This window comes from Callithrix jacchus, chromosome 16 (genome assembly GCF_049354715.1).
Source record: "Callithrix jacchus isolate 240 chromosome 16, calJac240_pri, whole genome shotgun sequence".
Lineage (NCBI taxonomy): Eukaryota > Metazoa > Chordata > Mammalia > Primates > Cebidae > Callithrix > Callithrix jacchus.
The window spans coordinates 55,076,282-55,092,752 of NC_133517.1; the positions used below are offsets into that span (position 1 = coordinate 55,076,282).

Here is a 16,471-nt window from a genome sequence, read left to right on the forward strand (position 1 = left end):
CCCCCAGGATGGCTTTCATGGCTTCATGGGAAGAGCTGTGTCACATGCGCTGCCTCCACCATGCTGAGATTGAGGCAGGAGGGCGCTCACTCGGAGCTGGAGCTGTGATCTTGAACTTCCTGGCTTCCAGAACCTCTCATCTTTATAGATTACCCCTCAGTGACAGCACCAGGAAACGCTGTGAGACAGCGTTATGAAGCATGGAGGGTCACCAGGGTGCTCAGGATTGGAAGTGTATGTGCGCCACTCTGAGGCCCCAGGCCATGCCGAGCACTGTGGGAGGTAGCCACCAATTATGTCGTGGGCCAGCAGGGCTGAGAGCCGATCCTACACCCACTCCCCATGTGGCCACACAGACACCCTCCCCTCTCCAGGCCACTTGTATCTCACCCAGAATATGAGGCCAGGGAAGGAAGGGGAGCACCCCAGAGGGGTGATGCTGGGCCAGAACCCAAGGATAGCCAGCCTGGAGCCATGCAGACACCACTCACTGGTGACCTCCCACAGCACCTGGGCCTGAGTTTTCCCACCTATGAGAGAAGAGCTGGTCCCACCAGCCTCAGAGGCGCACCCAGCTCTGACCTCTGGAATCCTGAGCTCTGAGGGCAGAAGGCAGTGCCAGGACTGAGGACCCCCAGCTTAGGAAACACAGGGATGTTTATCCAGCCCAGGGCAGTTCTGTGCCTGCTGCCACAAGAGCATGAGTGTGTGTGCTGCCACAGCTCAGCTGATCCTGGTCATATCACTAGAGGTTAAGCATCCCCACAGGGGAGGCGACACGCTCCCTCCTTGGTGCTCTGTGGATCACAGCTGGGGCCAGCACCCACTCCTGGGTCCTCTACTTCAAGGGAGTCTCTGATCAAGACAGGGAAAGTTTGGGAAATGTGGCTTCTGAGAGGTATTTGAGGGCACCGTGGTGACAGTCATTAAATAGAATTCCTGTGCTTATTGGTAATGACAGCCAGCTTTTGCCCGAGGTTCAGGCGCTCACTCACCCCGTCAGTCTCTACCTCCCTATGAGGTGGGCACTGTTACCATCTCATTTTAGAAATGAGGAAACTGACTGGACTGACACCATGGAGCTGGGTGGAGAGTAGGCCCCTCTGCCAAGGCACTGCTGAGGCTGAGAAGCAGGGACAGTGTGAGCTGCACAGCCCGATTCTAACGCTCCACAGGGAGGCACCGGGAGTGACAGGCAGCGTGAGCCCAGCCCCCAGTGGGTGCACATGAGGCACTGGCTGGAGAATGGAGCTCCCAGGTCCGTGGTCCCTGGGCTGTGTCCAGTCCTCGCCCAGGTCACGTCCTCAGCCCTCAGGAGACTGAAAACAGCATCCATCTGAGAAGCCAGCCGGGAAGGCCCACAGAGGCTATCTGGTCACTCCCTCTCTATAGATGAGGACGCTGAGGCGGAAGGCCCGGCCAGGGCTTCAGAGCCAGGCATGGGGGATGGCAGAGGGTGGGCAGGCTTACCCAGGTTGTCTGTCACCTGGTACGCATCCCTCAAGTCCTTCATGCGGAAGCCAATGACGTCCACAAAGTCCTCCACCAGCCGGAACAGTTCCTTAGCGTTGGGGCCCGCCTGGGGGGCAGGGAGGAAGCCCAGGGAGGAAGCCGCAAGCCAGAGCTCAGTGAGCTGAGACCTGCCGCACTGCCCCTCAGCCCCTGCCTCCTTCCCTTCCCCATCCCTCCTTTTCTTATCAGCCATTTCCTAACATTTTGAGGAACCGGGGCTGGTGACCTCTGAGGACCCACTTTGGGAATGAGAACACAGATGCCCAGAAGGGCTGCTGTGCCCTGCCCATGGGGGACCCCGGCTGGGGAAGGGCCTCTAGATACCCACAGCTCCCATGCCAGGTCCTGCCCGGGGACAGGAGTGGTGGCTGGCTGGAGGTCAGCCTGGGGCAGTGAGCACTGCCCACTCCCCGCCATGAGGAAGGCTCCACGTCCCAGCCGCCTCGGCATGCCCATGTGCTCAGTTTTTTCCAGAACCTCCTTGCTGAGCCCCATGAAATGACAGCTCCTTAGACAAATGAGGAAGCAGACTGGGAACGCTGAGCTTCCTCAGTACCGCCAACACCAGCCCAAGAGGCCATCCTAGGATGTGAACCCAGAGCACCCAGCGGGGCCCCACCCCAGGCTGGCTGGAGACCAGGAGCCACAAGCTGGCTGCACCCCTCCTGAGGCTGCTGACTGTGGGGGCCCCAGGTCCTACCAGCTGGGCCTCCTCCCACTTTTCCCGGTTCTCCTCCGCCAGCAGGTTGCTAAGGATCTGGACAAAGTTCTGGAAACAAGAGGAAGAAGAGCCCGTGACAGAGAACAGGGCACACAATCACGGCTCAGTGACCAGGGTCAGGATTCAGTGAGACCAGGGTCAGGGCTCAGCATGTGACCAGGATCAGGGCTCGGCATGTGTCCAGGGTCAGGGCTCTATGTGTGCCCAGGATCAGGGCTCAGAGTGTGACCAGGACCAGGGCTCAGCGTGTGACCAGGGTCAGAATTCAGTGTGACCAGGATCAGGGCTCAGCGTGTGTCCAGGACCAGGGCTCAGCATGTGACCAGGGTCAGGGCTCAGCATGTGTCCAGGACCAGGGCTCAGCTTGTGTCCAGGGTCAGGACTCAGCGTGACCAGGTTCAAGGCTTAGCGTGTGACCATTAAGCCCTGACCCTGGTCAGTGTGTGATGTGAGACGAAGGTCAGGGTTCAGCCTATGGCACAGGTTAGGGCCTGGGCTGTGGCCAGTCAAGACCTGACTCTGGGGTCCAGGAGGGCTCCCCAGACACCTTCCCAACACCCTCTTCCAGGACCATCCTCAGGGAGCCCACCTGTACATCCCCAGGTGTGGGGCTGTAGTATGCCCTCCGGAAAATCTCCGTCATGTTCCTCAGGATGTCAATGGTGGACAGCAGGTCCCCGCTGTAGCTGGTCCCATCCTGGGAGATCTCCACCAGCGTCTGGATGACCTCTGAGATCCCTTCCCCCGGCAGCCCCCGCTGGGCCTTGGCCAAGTGCTCCCGCGTCTGCGGAAGACGCAGTGGGTGTGTGCCTTCGTGTCTGTGGGACACATCCAGGCGGCCACCCAGGACCTCCCACACTGAGGGCTCTCTGCAGGGTCCAAGCCCGTGTGCCCGGGGTGGCTGGAGAGGGACTGGGGACCCCTGGCACTGGGCCTCACCATCATCTGAATGTTTCTGTAGTCAGTGGCAACACAGCGGATGTAGGTGGGGGGCTCCCAGTAGGCGATGCCTTCCTCGTCCAGCTCACAGCGTCGCAGGATGAGTCCTGGGGAGACCTCCCCCTTCTCAGGCAGACACCCACTGACTGGCCCAGGAATCCCACCCTTGGCCCTGGCAGCAGACCCTCTGGATTGACCCTCTGGCCCCCAGAAGCAGGGACTTGCCCGTGGCCCCACGAGAGCAGAGCACATGCGGGGACCTCATTCTCTTCAAACATTTTGAGCCGCCACCTGCCCCGTGGACTCAGGACCTGGCGGGAGCTAAGCCTTCAGGGACCCCACTGCGTGGAGGTGGAGCTCTTGGCCAAGAAGGGGCTTCAGAGTTCAGCCATGGACTCCTTCAGAGCCCCTTCTAACCAACCCAGAGTCCCGGAGACAGCAAGAACCCCAGCCCCCACTTGGCTGCAAGCACAGGGCTGCAGGGGCCATGGCCTGGCCCGGAGACGCAGGGGCAGCCTCGGGGTGCCATGGGCATTAAGGCAACAACAGCCTTAAACACAGCACACCCTGTGACGCAGAGCTCACTCCCAGGACATCAGAGAAACAGGGATAGCTGAGTGCACACAGCGTGTCAACAGCTACCGGGATCTGTCGAGGCCCCGACACCTGATGAGAGCCATGGGCCTGGATGCAGAACCCGGTTCAGAGGATGCCAAAAATGAGCAGCGCCAGGAGACCCAGCCACACACACAGGACAAAGGTCAGGGGGGTGCGCCACCGTGCCACGTGCACGCGGGGCATTCTGTCTCTCAGCATTTGCAATCTGCTACCAAGAACACTCCCTGTTCTGTCATCAGGAGAGCAAGGGAGGAGCGGCAGCCTCAGCTGGCAACACGTGGTCCCCATCGCCGACCCCACACCTCCCCACAGCAGCTCCTCCGAGCAGAGGAACCCCGGCTGCCCTCATCCTGCAGACGAGAATGCTGAGGCTCAGGAAGGATGAGTCCATTTCTGAATGTCACACAGCAAACAAGGGCAGAGCCAGAGTTTGAGCCTGGGTTCCCAATCTCCCTGCCTTCGGCCTGTTGGACATAAAATACCTGCACTCCTTCCTATAAACAGGAGGATGGGCGAAGGAGGCTGCCCCAGGACAGTTGGTCCCTTCCCCAAGAGCCCACCCATAGTGCGGGAGCCCCTTCCTCAGGAGTCTCCCTGCTTAGGGCTGGCATTCAATAGAGACCTCCTCTTCTTGTCCCTGCAGGCCCAGGGCACATGCATTAACTTCCCTGTGCCTCAGTTTCCCAGCTGTAAGTGGTGGTGACTTCTTGGGCTGCTGAGGCTCCATGGATGTCTTGTGTTAGGGCTGAGCATGGGGCCAGCCCCTAGGGAGTGAGTGCTCAGAACCTCTGCTGCCGCAGAGTTCCTACCTGGTGCCCTGGGCTTGCCGCCCCACTGCCCCGCGCCAGCACATGCAGGCCGTCTGGGCTCCGTGTCTGGGCTGCCTCCCTGTGCTGACAGTGCCTCAGAGGTGGCATCACCATGAGGACAGGATGGGAGCCCCACACACCACGTGCTCTCCAGCCCTCACCTGTGGCGTTTCGGGGACACCGGACAGCAGCCACCTCTCCCGCTGGGGTCTCCTTCCAGATCATGGCACCAAAGTTGTCCTCATCACAGATCTCATGGGGCTCTGACAAGGGGCGCAGCACAGGGGTTCAGGAAGGGGCACTGAGAGCCAGCAGCTGGCTCCGGAAGGCCCAGACCCACAGGGTGCCAAGAGTGGGCATCACTATGAGGACAGGATGGGACCCCCCCCATATGCCATGTGGGTGACAACCGAGACCAAGCCCACCTGACCACTGCCAGCCCTCCGCAGTGCCCAGCCCAGCCCAGAGCCCAGCCCAGCCCAGCCCAGGCGGAAGGGGCCTCACCGGGACACCGCTGGGTGCCGCACTGCCGGTACTCATCATGGGGGCCCTGGCAGGCTGCTCCCCCGAAGAAGGGCCCAGAGCAGACACGCTCCCGTCGCTGGCTGCCGGCCCCACATGTGACACTGCAGCTGCCCCACGATGCCCAAGCCTGCCACTTGCCGTCCACTGCGGGGCATGGGCGACCAGGAGGGCAGAGTCCACGAGCCACAGTGACACGGGGACACAGAGACAGGGACCCACACAGAGCCATGCAGCAGTGAGATGCAGGGACCCAGGGTGTGGGGCAGAAAGGCAGGAGAAGGGCATTTCAGACCAGAAGGGGAGAAACCAGTCATCAGCTGGATACAAAATAAAGCAAACACCCACGTGCAGCCAACCCCACCACCCCCCATGCCCTATTGTGCACCCCACAACCCCATGGCCACCCCACACCCCACTTCCCCCACAGACACCCCAATTCCCACTGTGCACCCCACACTCCACTTCCCCCACGGACACCCCAATTCCCACTGTGCACCCCACACTCCACTTCCCCCACAGGCACCCCAATTCCCACTGTACACCCCACACTCCACTTCCCCCATGGGCACCCCAGTTTCCACTGTGCACCCCACATTGCACTTCTCCACTGCCACCCACAGCCTACTTCCCCCACAGACACCCCAATTCCCATGGTCACTCCACACTCCACTTCCCCATAGACACCTCAAGTCCCACTGTGCACTCCACTACCCCATGGCCACCCACACTCCACTTTCCCATGGACACCACAGTTCTACTATGCACCCCGCTACCCCATGGCCACCCACCCTCCACTTCCCTCACAGACACCCCAAGTCCCTCTGTGAACCCCACTACCCCAAGGCCACCCCACACTTCACTTTCTTCCATGGATACCCCACACTCTACTTCCCCCACAAACACCCAGACCCCACTGTGCACCCCAATCCCTTCTCAGTCACATGCCAGGGCCCACGGTCACTCCCACCCCACGGTGGGGCCTGTCTCCTCCCTAAAGGGTCCTGCTTGTTAGGTGCCCCCCAACCCCGCCTGGCGCACCCCTGACCTGGGCACTGCTGTAGGAAGCAGTCTCGGGTCTCCACCCAGTGGCCCTGGCACTCAGCGCCCCCGTAGGAAGGCCCGTTGCACTCACGCGTGCGCTGCTGTCGGCCCTGGGAGCAGCTAGCGGAGCAGGCGCTCCAGCTCGACCACTCATTCCAGTTTCCATCCACTGCCCGGCCCGGGGGAGGAAGGGGACACGAAGTGGGCGTGAACACCCAGGACCCCAGTGCCTGGCTTGGTATGTAGGTATGAGCACCCGGGGAGCTACTGCCTCACACCCAGCCTGGGACATAGGTGTGAACACACTGGAGGCCACCACCCACACCCAGCCTGTGACAGGGGTGGGAACACCCCGGGGACCACCACCCACACCCAGCCTGTGACATGGGTGGGAATACCCCCGGGGCTACCACCCACACCCAGCCTGTGACAGGGGTGGGAACACCCTGGGGACCACCACCCACACCCAGCCTGTGACGGGAGTGGGAATACCCTGGGGACCACCACCCACACCCAGCCTGTGACATGGGTGGGAATACTCTGGGGGCCACCACCCACACCCAGCCTGTGACAGGGGTGGGAACACCCCGGGGACCAACACCCACACCCAGCCTGTGACAGGGGTGAGAACACCCCGGGGACCACCACCCACACCCAGCCTGTGACGGGGTGGGAATACTCTGGGGGCCACCACCCACACCCGGCCTGTGACATGGGTGGGAACACCCCGGGGACCAACACCCACACCAGCCTGTGACATGGGTGGGAATACCCTGGGGGCCACCACCCACACCCAGCCTGTGACATGGGTGGGAATACCCCCGGGGCTACCACCCACACCCAGCCTGTGACATGGGTGGGAACACCCTGGGGGCCACCACCCACACTCAGCCTGTGACGGGGTGGGAACACCCTGGGGGCCACCACCCACACCCAGCCTGTGACAGGGGTGGGAATACTCTGGGGACCACCACCCACACACGCAGGCTGTGACATGGGTGGGAACACCCTGGGGGCCACCACCCACACGCAGCCTGAAACGTGGCTGGGAATGCCCCAAAATCACATCTCTTTCCTGAACCCAGTCTGAGATTCCAACCTCTGAGCACCCTGAGGTGGGTCTGGAGTGGGCAAAGCTGGGATCCTGGGCCTGGCCAGAGACCCGCTGTGACCTCCCCTTTCTTCCCTTCCTCCCAGCCCCTGCGCCCTCCCTCTCACCTACCAGGGCACAGGGCAATGTTGCAGAACTTGGTTTGCTTCTCTGGGCCCTCACAGGGGTTGCCCCCAAACTGGGGGGGCCTACAAGTGCGCGTGCGATCCCGAAAGCCACGGCCACAGGTGCTGGAGCAGAGGCTCCAGGGTGACCATTCATCCCAGGCACCATGCACTGCAGAGAAATGGAAAGCACTGCTGCCCTCTGCTGCCCTGGCCCCTCGCTGCCCTGGCCCCCCACTGCCCTGGCTCCCCGCTGCCCTGGTCTACCACTGCCCTGACCCCTCACTGCCCTGACCCCCCACTGCCCTGGCCCCCTGCTGCCCCAGCCCAAGGCCCCACCCACCTGGGCACACGGCGGAGTTGTTGCACAGCCGTTGTTCGCGCAGGGGCCCGCTGCATTGTGTGCTGTAGGAGGAGGACACGCAGAAGCGCGTGCGGGTCTGCCAGCCCTCGCCGCAGGTGCTGGAGCACACGCTCCATGGGGACCACTCCTCAGCTGCTGGGTCACCTGCAGGCCCCACTACAGTGTCACAGGCCTGCTGCCCATCGGGCTGCAGTCAGACCTCGGCCGGACCCCACAGCTGGAGGGCCACCCTGCTGGGGAGCAGGCAGAGGGGCTGGGCAGAACCCCCGGGCCTTCGAAGCAGGCTGATCTCAAGAACTGGCCCTTTCCCCTATAAGGCTGTGAGCTCTGAGGGCCAGCCTGTGCCATCCCTGGGCCTCTGGGGTCTGGCCAGGGACAGGCCTCTTCACCTCACACCAGTTCCCCTAACACCAGGCAGCCAGGAAACGAGAGTCCTGCACCTAAGGGGTTAGTCTAGTTATGGCACGTTATTCATAACTAGCAGTGGTGTCAACTTACAGTATTTTCCCAAAGCCCTAGTCCTGCCCAACCCCCTGCCGGCAGCTCACCGGTCTGGGGGGCCGGGAACCCAAAGTGCTGCAGCTCGTCCCCCAGCTCCTCGCGCCGCCGGGCATCTGTGGACCTCAGGGACTGGCTCCGGGAGCTGGTGCGCCCAGCGGCTGCAGGACGGGCTCAGGTCAGCGAAAGAGCAACACTTTGCCCCCGTCATCTCTCTCTGTGGCCACAGTGCTCTGAGCCCTCCAGCACTGGGCCACCTGGCCCCACTGGGCAGCTGGGAAGCCAGGGACCAGAGCGCCCAGCGTGGCACCAGTCCTCGTCTGGCCGCCAGGGATCCCTTCCTGTGGGTTCTGTCTCCCGCACCCGGTAACCCCTTTTTCACTGCCTCCATCACCCACAGGCCGGAGGTCACCTGCAGAGCAGCTGCTCTCCCCTGCCTGGCAACCCAACAGGGCCCCTGCCTCCCTCCCACAGCCCAGCCGATGCCCTGGGGCCCTCCCCAGGCTCCTGAGAGGAGCTCTTCTCCCCCAAAAAGTTCACCAAGGAAAAAGCAACCCAAATAATGACAGTCTCATTACAACGTGATTTATCTTTATGAAAACAGCTAAAAAATGCATGAGGCCATTAGAGGGCCTTATTAAACAAACACATTCTGGAAGCAGCACCCAGCTGGGGCAGGCAAACTGGCTTGACCAGGGCTCCCAAAGCAGCCTTCCGCATGCCCTCCCAAAACCCCAATCCACAGACAGGAAAAATACCCCATCTAGTCCCACGCAGCCCCAAGCACCACCCTCTTCGGGGTCCTAACCACTGCTCCTCTGGCTAGTCCCCACCCCAACGGGCCCCAAGCACCACCCTCTTCGGGGTCCTAACCACTGCTCCTCTGGCTAGTCCCCACCCCAAAGGGCCCCAAGCACCACCCTCTTCGGGGTCCTAACCACTGCTCCCCTGGCTAGTCCCCACCCCAACGGGCCCCAAGCACCACCCGCTTCGGGGTCCTAACCACTGCTCCTCTGGCTAGTCCCCACCCCAACGGGCCAGTCCTGAGTTTTGGTCCCGCTTCTCAGAGCCCAGACCCACCCTATTCCCTTTTACTGCAGGCCCCGCCCCTCCCTGGTTCCGCCTCAAGCCCCGCGCAGGCCTTGCACCGCCCCTAGGCCCCTCCCTCCACCGGCCCCTTCTGCTCTAGGCCCCGCCTCCACTTGCCCAGCCTCTCCGGGGCCCCGCCCCCTCTCCGCCCTCAAAGACCCCTCCTCTCCAGGGCCCCACCCTTGCACCTCCCTCATAGGCCCTGACTATACAGAGCTCCGCCCCCACTCCTCCCTCATAGGCCCCCACCTCTCCAGGGCTCCGTCCCCGCCCCACCCTCACAGGTCCCGCCTCTTCAAGGCTCTGGCCCGCCCCGCCCTCACAGGCCCCGTCCCCGCCCCTCCCTCACAGGGCCCGCCTCCCCAGGGCTCCGGCCCCGCCCCTCCCCACCCGCACTCACGGCCGCAGGCTTCGCGGTTGCACTGGCGGCCCTCCTCCAGCACCCCCTCGCAGCTGCCGCCTTCCACGCCCGGCGCGGGCAGGCAGGTGCGCGTCCGCGTCTGCAGGCCTCCCCCGCAGTCTCGCGTGCATTCGCCCCACAGGGACCACAGCTTCCAGCCACCTGCTGGGAAACCAGAGGGCAGGGATCAGGGCAGGGCAGAGGGGCTCGTGGCCTGAACAGGGTAAGTGGTGGGGTGTGAAGACAGCCGAGGCGTGCCGGGCCGGGGAGGGGCCGCAGTGGCGTCGAAGGCCTGGCCTGGGAGGACCTGGGGGTCCGGAATCTCCCCAGCTCCCGGGTTCCCTTTGGAGAGCTCAGGTGATGTCTGAGCTGGAAGGGTCCCTGTGTGCCAGCTACAGCCAGGCAGGTTTGCTGCCTGCGTGAAGAAGGGGTGACCTCGCCTACCCCGGGGCTGCCTCACAGCACAGCATCCTGCTGATGGGCAGAGGATAGAGGGGCCTGGCCGCCAAGGCTCTTGTTCCCCGTGTGCCTGGAAGCCCTCCCCAGGTCCCATCCAGTTTCTGGCCAGGCCCCGCTCATCAGAGCCTGTTTCCACATGGGTTCAGTGGAGGGTCACCATCCTCATCACCAGGGCCAAGAACACCCTGGGCCGCCTGTGGTCCTGGAGCACTGGGTAGCCATGGAGGGGTGGCTTCTGTGTGCGAAGCAGGAGAGGGCCACTGCTGTCTGTGGGCCAGAGGGGCGGCAGCACTAGGAGGCTGGGAAGGAGCTGCCTCGTCCAGGCCTCCTGCCCAGCACTCTGGCCTCCACCTTCCGTCGGCGGATGCCTGGGCTCACGCACACCCAGTGCACCAGGGTCGGGTGACTTGGAAAGGGCATGCAGCCCTCACCAAGTGCCTGCTCCTGGCATGGCCAAAGTGGCAAGGAGACAGCTGACAGCCCCCACGAAGGTACCCACCATGGAGCCGGGGCCACTGCCCCATGGTGCCACTGGGGAGCACTGAGGATCTGGTCGTTCCACCCCGGGTACAGCAAGGGAAGCCCCAGGGGCAGCAATCAGGACAAGGGCAGGCCACCCCCACCCACCAAAGGGCCCCCGGGCCTCTCGGAGCCTCAGGGAAGGGGCCCCACCTCCCTTGGTGGGAGTGTGGACTGCAGGAGACCCCAGGGGAGCACCAGCCGCCGGATTCCTCGGTGCCCCCCCGACGATGGTCCCTCTGTGACCTCCCTGGACTCACTCCCATCATTAACAACACGAGGATAATAGCTGACCTCCCAGGACTGACCAGTGGGAAGGCAAACAGCCAAAAAGGATTTGAGGAGGACCGTGCATGGACATTGTCCTTTGGGTCAGAGTTGACTCCCGGGGCCCTACTTTGATTTTCAGCAAACAGTGTCCAGGTGACTCGTCCGGCCAGTCCATCCCGGCCATCCTCCTCTCAAGCTTCCCTCAGCCTATGCCAGGAATGGCCAGCAGGGGGTGCCAGGGGCAAGGGGATGGGACGAAGGGGAGGGGCTTGACCCGCCACAGCTGTGAACAGAGTGGGCGCCTCCTTCTCCCTGACGGGGTCCAGAGGGTGAGCGGGGGGTCTTCCAGGCCCCCACATCTGCTGCAGAACCCTCTCCCTTCACTCACAGCCACCCTCCCACAGGTCCCAGAGAGGAGAGCACCTGGCTGAGGGCACACAGCAACTGAGCTGCCTCCTCCTCCACACAGTGCCTGGCCATACAGCGCAGGGGGTGTGGGGGACCAAGCACAGCCTCCAGGACGCAGGGGCGGGACAGGGTGGCACCTGCCCACAGCACAGGAACAGGTGGTGGTCCCTTCGTGGCTGCCTGGTCACATGCCCTAACTCAGGACAAGGAGAGGAACCGGGACTTGAACTGGTGGTCAGATTCCAAATCCCCCCCCCCCACCAGACCAAGGCCTCCTGCCAGGACTGACTGACCAGGGCCCAGGCACTCCGGGCCTCAGTGGTCTCACCTGCTGAAGGCATCCCACCCCCGAGACTGAGGCAACAGTGCAGACAGTCCCTGAGAGGCGGGCCTGGCAACAGGTCAAGGTGGTGTGTCCCAGGACGCCCCCTCGCCATCCCAGCCCAGCCCCCACGCGGAACCCTGAGTGACGTGGAAACTGGCGGTGGGTGGGAGAGGGTGTCCAAGCCAGGCTCATCGGAGGATGCCACTTGGTTCCCATGACAACCACTGCAGCGAGCAGCCTTTCAGGATAGACCCAGGTTAGGCCTCAGCTGCCAGAACACCCACTCATTTCAGGGCTGGTTACCTTGGTGACCCAGGTGGTGAGGATGTGGTAGGGGGAGAAGGGGCGGGGGCACATCAGGAGAGGCTGTGGAAGAGGAACACTGGCCCAAAGGATGGACCACCCTGCCTCCACAAGCCAAGCCCTGAACCTGCTCACATATTGAGCCCTGACTTTGGACCCGTGCTGAGCCCTGATGCAGGTCACAAGCTGACCCTGGTCACATACTGAGTCTTGATCTTAGTCAACACACTGATTCCTGACCCTGGTCACATACTGAGCCTTGATCCTCAACACAGACTAACCTCTGATCCTGGGCAGAGGATTCCTGATCCCGTCATATACAGAGCCCGATCCCAGCCGCAGACTGATCCCCCGTCTCGGTCATACTCTTGCTACTAATGAATACTAAGAAAATGGTAGCTGCTATTTTTATTCTTGTTTTGTTTTTGATGTGTGTCCCCTCATATAGCTGACACTCAATAACTGTTTGTCCAATGAAGGCATCAGTGCCAGAGAGGGAATTAGCCGGGATGGAGCCCGTGGGGTCTGCAGTGCAGGGTGCAGAGGTGTTCAAGTCACCCTTTGCTGGGTGGCCACAGTGTGCCTGAGCTCGGTGGGCTGTGAGGGGCAGCAGAGGAGCAGTGGCCAGGTCGGGGGGAGTGGGCTGCCCCTCCAAGGCCGGAAAGAAGCCGCCTTTCTTCCCCCACTCAATGCCGGCTCTGTCTGGAAGCCTCATTTCCATCTCATTAAGGGGATGAATAGAGCCAATTAACGGCCCCAGGCAGCCTGGCCACCCAGGGGAGAGGGTGCTTGATGAGGGGCCTCTTGGTGTCCTTCCCACCCTGGCACCCCAGACTGAAGGCTGTGAGCTCCCCAGATCCCGCACCCCAAGTTGGCTGGGATGGGGGCACAGGCAGTGTCCCTCCCTCCAGCTGGGCCTCCTCAGCTTCCGGGCTCTCCTCCAGAGGGGAGCCGTGCACTTCCATCCACCGCCGGCAGAGGTCTCCCGAGTCCAGCAGGTTGGGCAGCACTGGGCTGGAGGGTCAGTTCTGCCATTCCCGCCCTGCTCTGCTAGGGCATCCTGGGCACCCACAGCATGCTCCAGGGACGGCCCCACCCCAGCCCAGGCTCCCAGTTAGGGTCTGTCCTGGGGCACCCAGACTCTTCCTCTGAGACCTGGACCAGGCTCCCCTGCAGGGATGTGGAAGGGAGGGCCATGGAAGGGAGGGCCCTGGAGGGCAACTGGGGCTCCCTGTGGCCCAATTCAGCCCACCTGCTGCTAGCAGCTCTACAGGAGGGGCCCAAGTGGCCGCCTCCCTTCCTCCAGCCACAGAGGCAGGCACCAGCGGATCTAAGGATGGGCTGAGAAGCCGAGCCCACCACCTGGCACTTCCCCGGTGAGCCAAGAAGGGCAAGGAGCCTCCCCTAAACCTGTCAAGGCGCCATCTCCTTTACACTCAGCACGCAGGCCCTGCAAGCCGGTACTGTCCCCGCTCCAACTCTCTGGGATTGAGGCTCCCGGAGCTGGCTGGGTCCTGTTGCTTCCTTTTCTCAGTCAGGCAGGTGGTCCCTGGTCAGAGAACAGTGCCCGTTTCCGAGCCTGAGGGCTCAGGGCCTGTCCTGGCTGCCCGGGCTGGACCCCGGCTGTGTGCTGCAGCTCCACATCCCTTCTCCCACCTTTCTCGGAAGCAGAATCTGACACAGGCCCTGACTCTCAGCCTCTCCTGCAGCCGAGCAGGCGTGGGATGGTCCTGGCACAGAGCAGAGGAGATGCCAGGCTGAGGGCATGGCGGGCCCAACACATCATTCCTGTGGGGCCCGTCCTGCCATCCCCATCTGAAATGGGTGTTGTCTACGATGGGGACTGAGACCTCCTTGTTTTCTAGATTTTTCTAAATTGGCCCTTGTGCAAAAAGAGTGGCTCCCCTGTCCAAGCCAAAACACCCTGACAGTGGCGGCTGTGGCACCTTCCCAAGCCCCTGGGTGCTCCCCGTCACCCTGAGACTACCTGGAATTCCAACCTCCACTCCAGTCCCGATTCCCCTGCAAATGCCAGCCCAGCTGTTGCTTCTCCCTCTGCCATGCTCACCCCAGAGAGGTCTCCAGATGCCTCTTCCCAGGACTCCCAGGGCTCCCAGGGTTCCCAGGGTTGGGGCTGAGCCTGACTCTGTCTCCAAGAGCCTCGGGAGTGAGTGTGGGGTCACTGCACAGGTGGGCCTGTGCTGAGCCTGACTCACCCAGGAGCCAGGGCAGGGACAGGTCACCTAGCTCTGTGGCTGGTCACAGCCCCTTGGCCAGCACCACAGCCTTCCACACCCCACACCCCTGCAGGACCCAGGAACCCAACGGAATGTGTGGGTTCACACTCCACAATCAGCTCCAGCACCCACTCCCTGAGGGCACACGGAGGACACACACAGGGACACACACAGGCACACACACGGACACACACAGGGACACACACCACACAGGGGTGCACACACAGGGACACAGGGACACACACACACAGAGACACAGGGACACACACAAGGACACAGGGACATGGACACACAGGGACACATAGGGATACACACAGGGACACACAGGGACATGCAAGGATACACACAGGGACACACACAGACACACAGGAACACACACAGGGACATGCAGGGACACACACAGGGACATGCAGAGACACACAGGGAAACAAAAGGACACACACACACAGGGACATGCAAGGACACACACAGGAACACACCACACACAGGGACACACACAGTGACACACATGGACACACACAGGGACACAGGTACACACACACAGGTACACACAGCACAGACACCACACAGGGACACACACATGGATACACACAGGGACACACACAAGGACACAGGAACATACGTACATACACATAGGGACACACACAGAGGGACACAGGGACACACATGCAGCGACACACACAGGGACACACACAAGGACCCAGGGACATGGACACACAGGGACACACAAGGATACACACAGGGTCACACACACAGGGACATGCAGGGATACACACAGGGACACACACAGGGACATGCAGGGACACATAAGGACACGCACACAGGGACACACACAGGGACACACACGCTTGCTCCCAACCCGCAGGACGCTGCTTTTTCATTATCTTCCATGTCATTTCTGCAATAAAATTCTTTAATTAAAACATGAATATTTAAAACAACCCTTGAGAGAAACGGCCCCATCTCACCCAACGCGGAAAAATGCAGAGGGAGGCAGTGGTGAGGCAGAGATGAGGGCTGGAGAGAGCCAGGAAGAGCAGGGCCTGGCAGCCTGAGGGGCGGTGGGATGTGTGGTGGCGTGGGGTGGAGGGGAACAGTTGCTTGGCCTGAGGAGTGTTTGCAGAGTCTGACGCGTGACGTGGCCATGTGGCATTTGGACAGGCTGCGTAGGGGGCAGGGCTGAAAATGGGCCACGAGCTGGCCTGGGCCGCCTGCTTGCTCCCGCACTTGGCCATGCACTGCCTGCTAGGGACAGGGATGGATGGACAAGCCCGTCCCAGTGTCCCTGTGCCCACAGTGAGGGCACGAAGCTCCCTGGGCACATGGCTCAGCCGGCAGGATCTGGGGGTTGGGCCTGCCTCTGCTCAGCTGTGTGCCTTCTGAATGGTCACCTGCCTCTCCGGACCTCATGCCACCCTATCCTCCACATGCACACGCACATACACTAACACACACATTCACCCTCACACACATGCATGTGCACTCATTCACACACATACATGCACGTGCACTCACACATTCTCACACGAACATGTGCACACACTCATTCAAATACATGTATGCACACACGCACTCATTTGCACACATGCACTCATTCACACACATGCACATGTGCACACACATAAACGTGCATGCACACATGCACACTCATTCACACATGCACACATTCACATATGCACATGCACACATTCACATACATACACGTGCACACATTCACACGTGCATGCACATGCACATTCACATTCAAGTGTGAGCATATATGTTCACACATGCACACACTCATTCACACATACACATGCATACATGCACTTATTCATCCACATGCACGTACACATGCATGTGCACACATTCACTCATGCACATGTGCACACACATTCACACGTACACTAACATTCGCACACCTGCACTCATGCACACACACATTCACACATACACACTCAGTCACACATGCACACTCATTCACATACGTGCACTCACATGCACACACATGCAGTCGCACATACACCCCCCACATTCACACATGCACACAAGCACTTGTATTCACACATGCACACACATGCAGATGTTCACATTCATACACACACTCACATTCACACACACATGCACATGTACACACATGCACATGTACACACACATGCATGCGTGCACACACATGCACTCACATTCACACACATACATGCATGCATGCGCGCACACACGCACAGCTCTGAGCAGAGCTC

At 61.4% G+C, this 16,471-nt stretch overlaps 1 protein-coding gene across 20 annotated transcripts in view; it reads right to left on the bottom strand.

The window, feature by feature from the left end:
- The window catches only part of ADGRB1 (adhesion G protein-coupled receptor B1), a 98,281-nt gene that overhangs the window by 62,049 nt on the left and 19,761 nt on the right, over nt 1-16,471 (bottom strand). For 9 of the 20 annotated variants that reach the window (XM_078353012.1, XM_078353022.1, XM_078353019.1 and 6 more), the window contains exons 3-13: nt 9,732-9,893; nt 8,293-8,403; nt 7,724-7,888; nt 7,388-7,552; nt 6,170-6,334; nt 5,104-5,268; nt 4,761-4,862; nt 3,173-3,279; nt 2,823-3,017; nt 2,213-2,281; nt 1,471-1,579 (exon numbers count right to left, since the gene is read on the bottom strand). In XM_078353012.1, coding sequence (XP_078209138.1) covers nt 1,471-1,579; nt 2,213-2,281; nt 2,823-3,017; nt 3,173-3,279; nt 4,761-4,862; nt 5,104-5,268; nt 6,170-6,334; nt 7,388-7,552; nt 7,724-7,888; nt 8,293-8,403; nt 9,732-9,893 — 1,515 coding nt within the window. Of the gene's footprint in view, nt 1-1,470; nt 1,580-2,212; nt 2,282-2,822; nt 3,018-3,172; nt 3,280-4,760; nt 4,863-5,103; nt 5,269-6,169; nt 6,343-7,386; nt 7,553-7,723; nt 7,889-8,292; nt 8,404-9,731; nt 9,897-16,471 lie in introns of all 20 variants that reach the window. The other 11 variants (XM_078353021.1, XM_078353018.1, XM_078353013.1 and 8 more) reach the window with 3 other exon arrangements.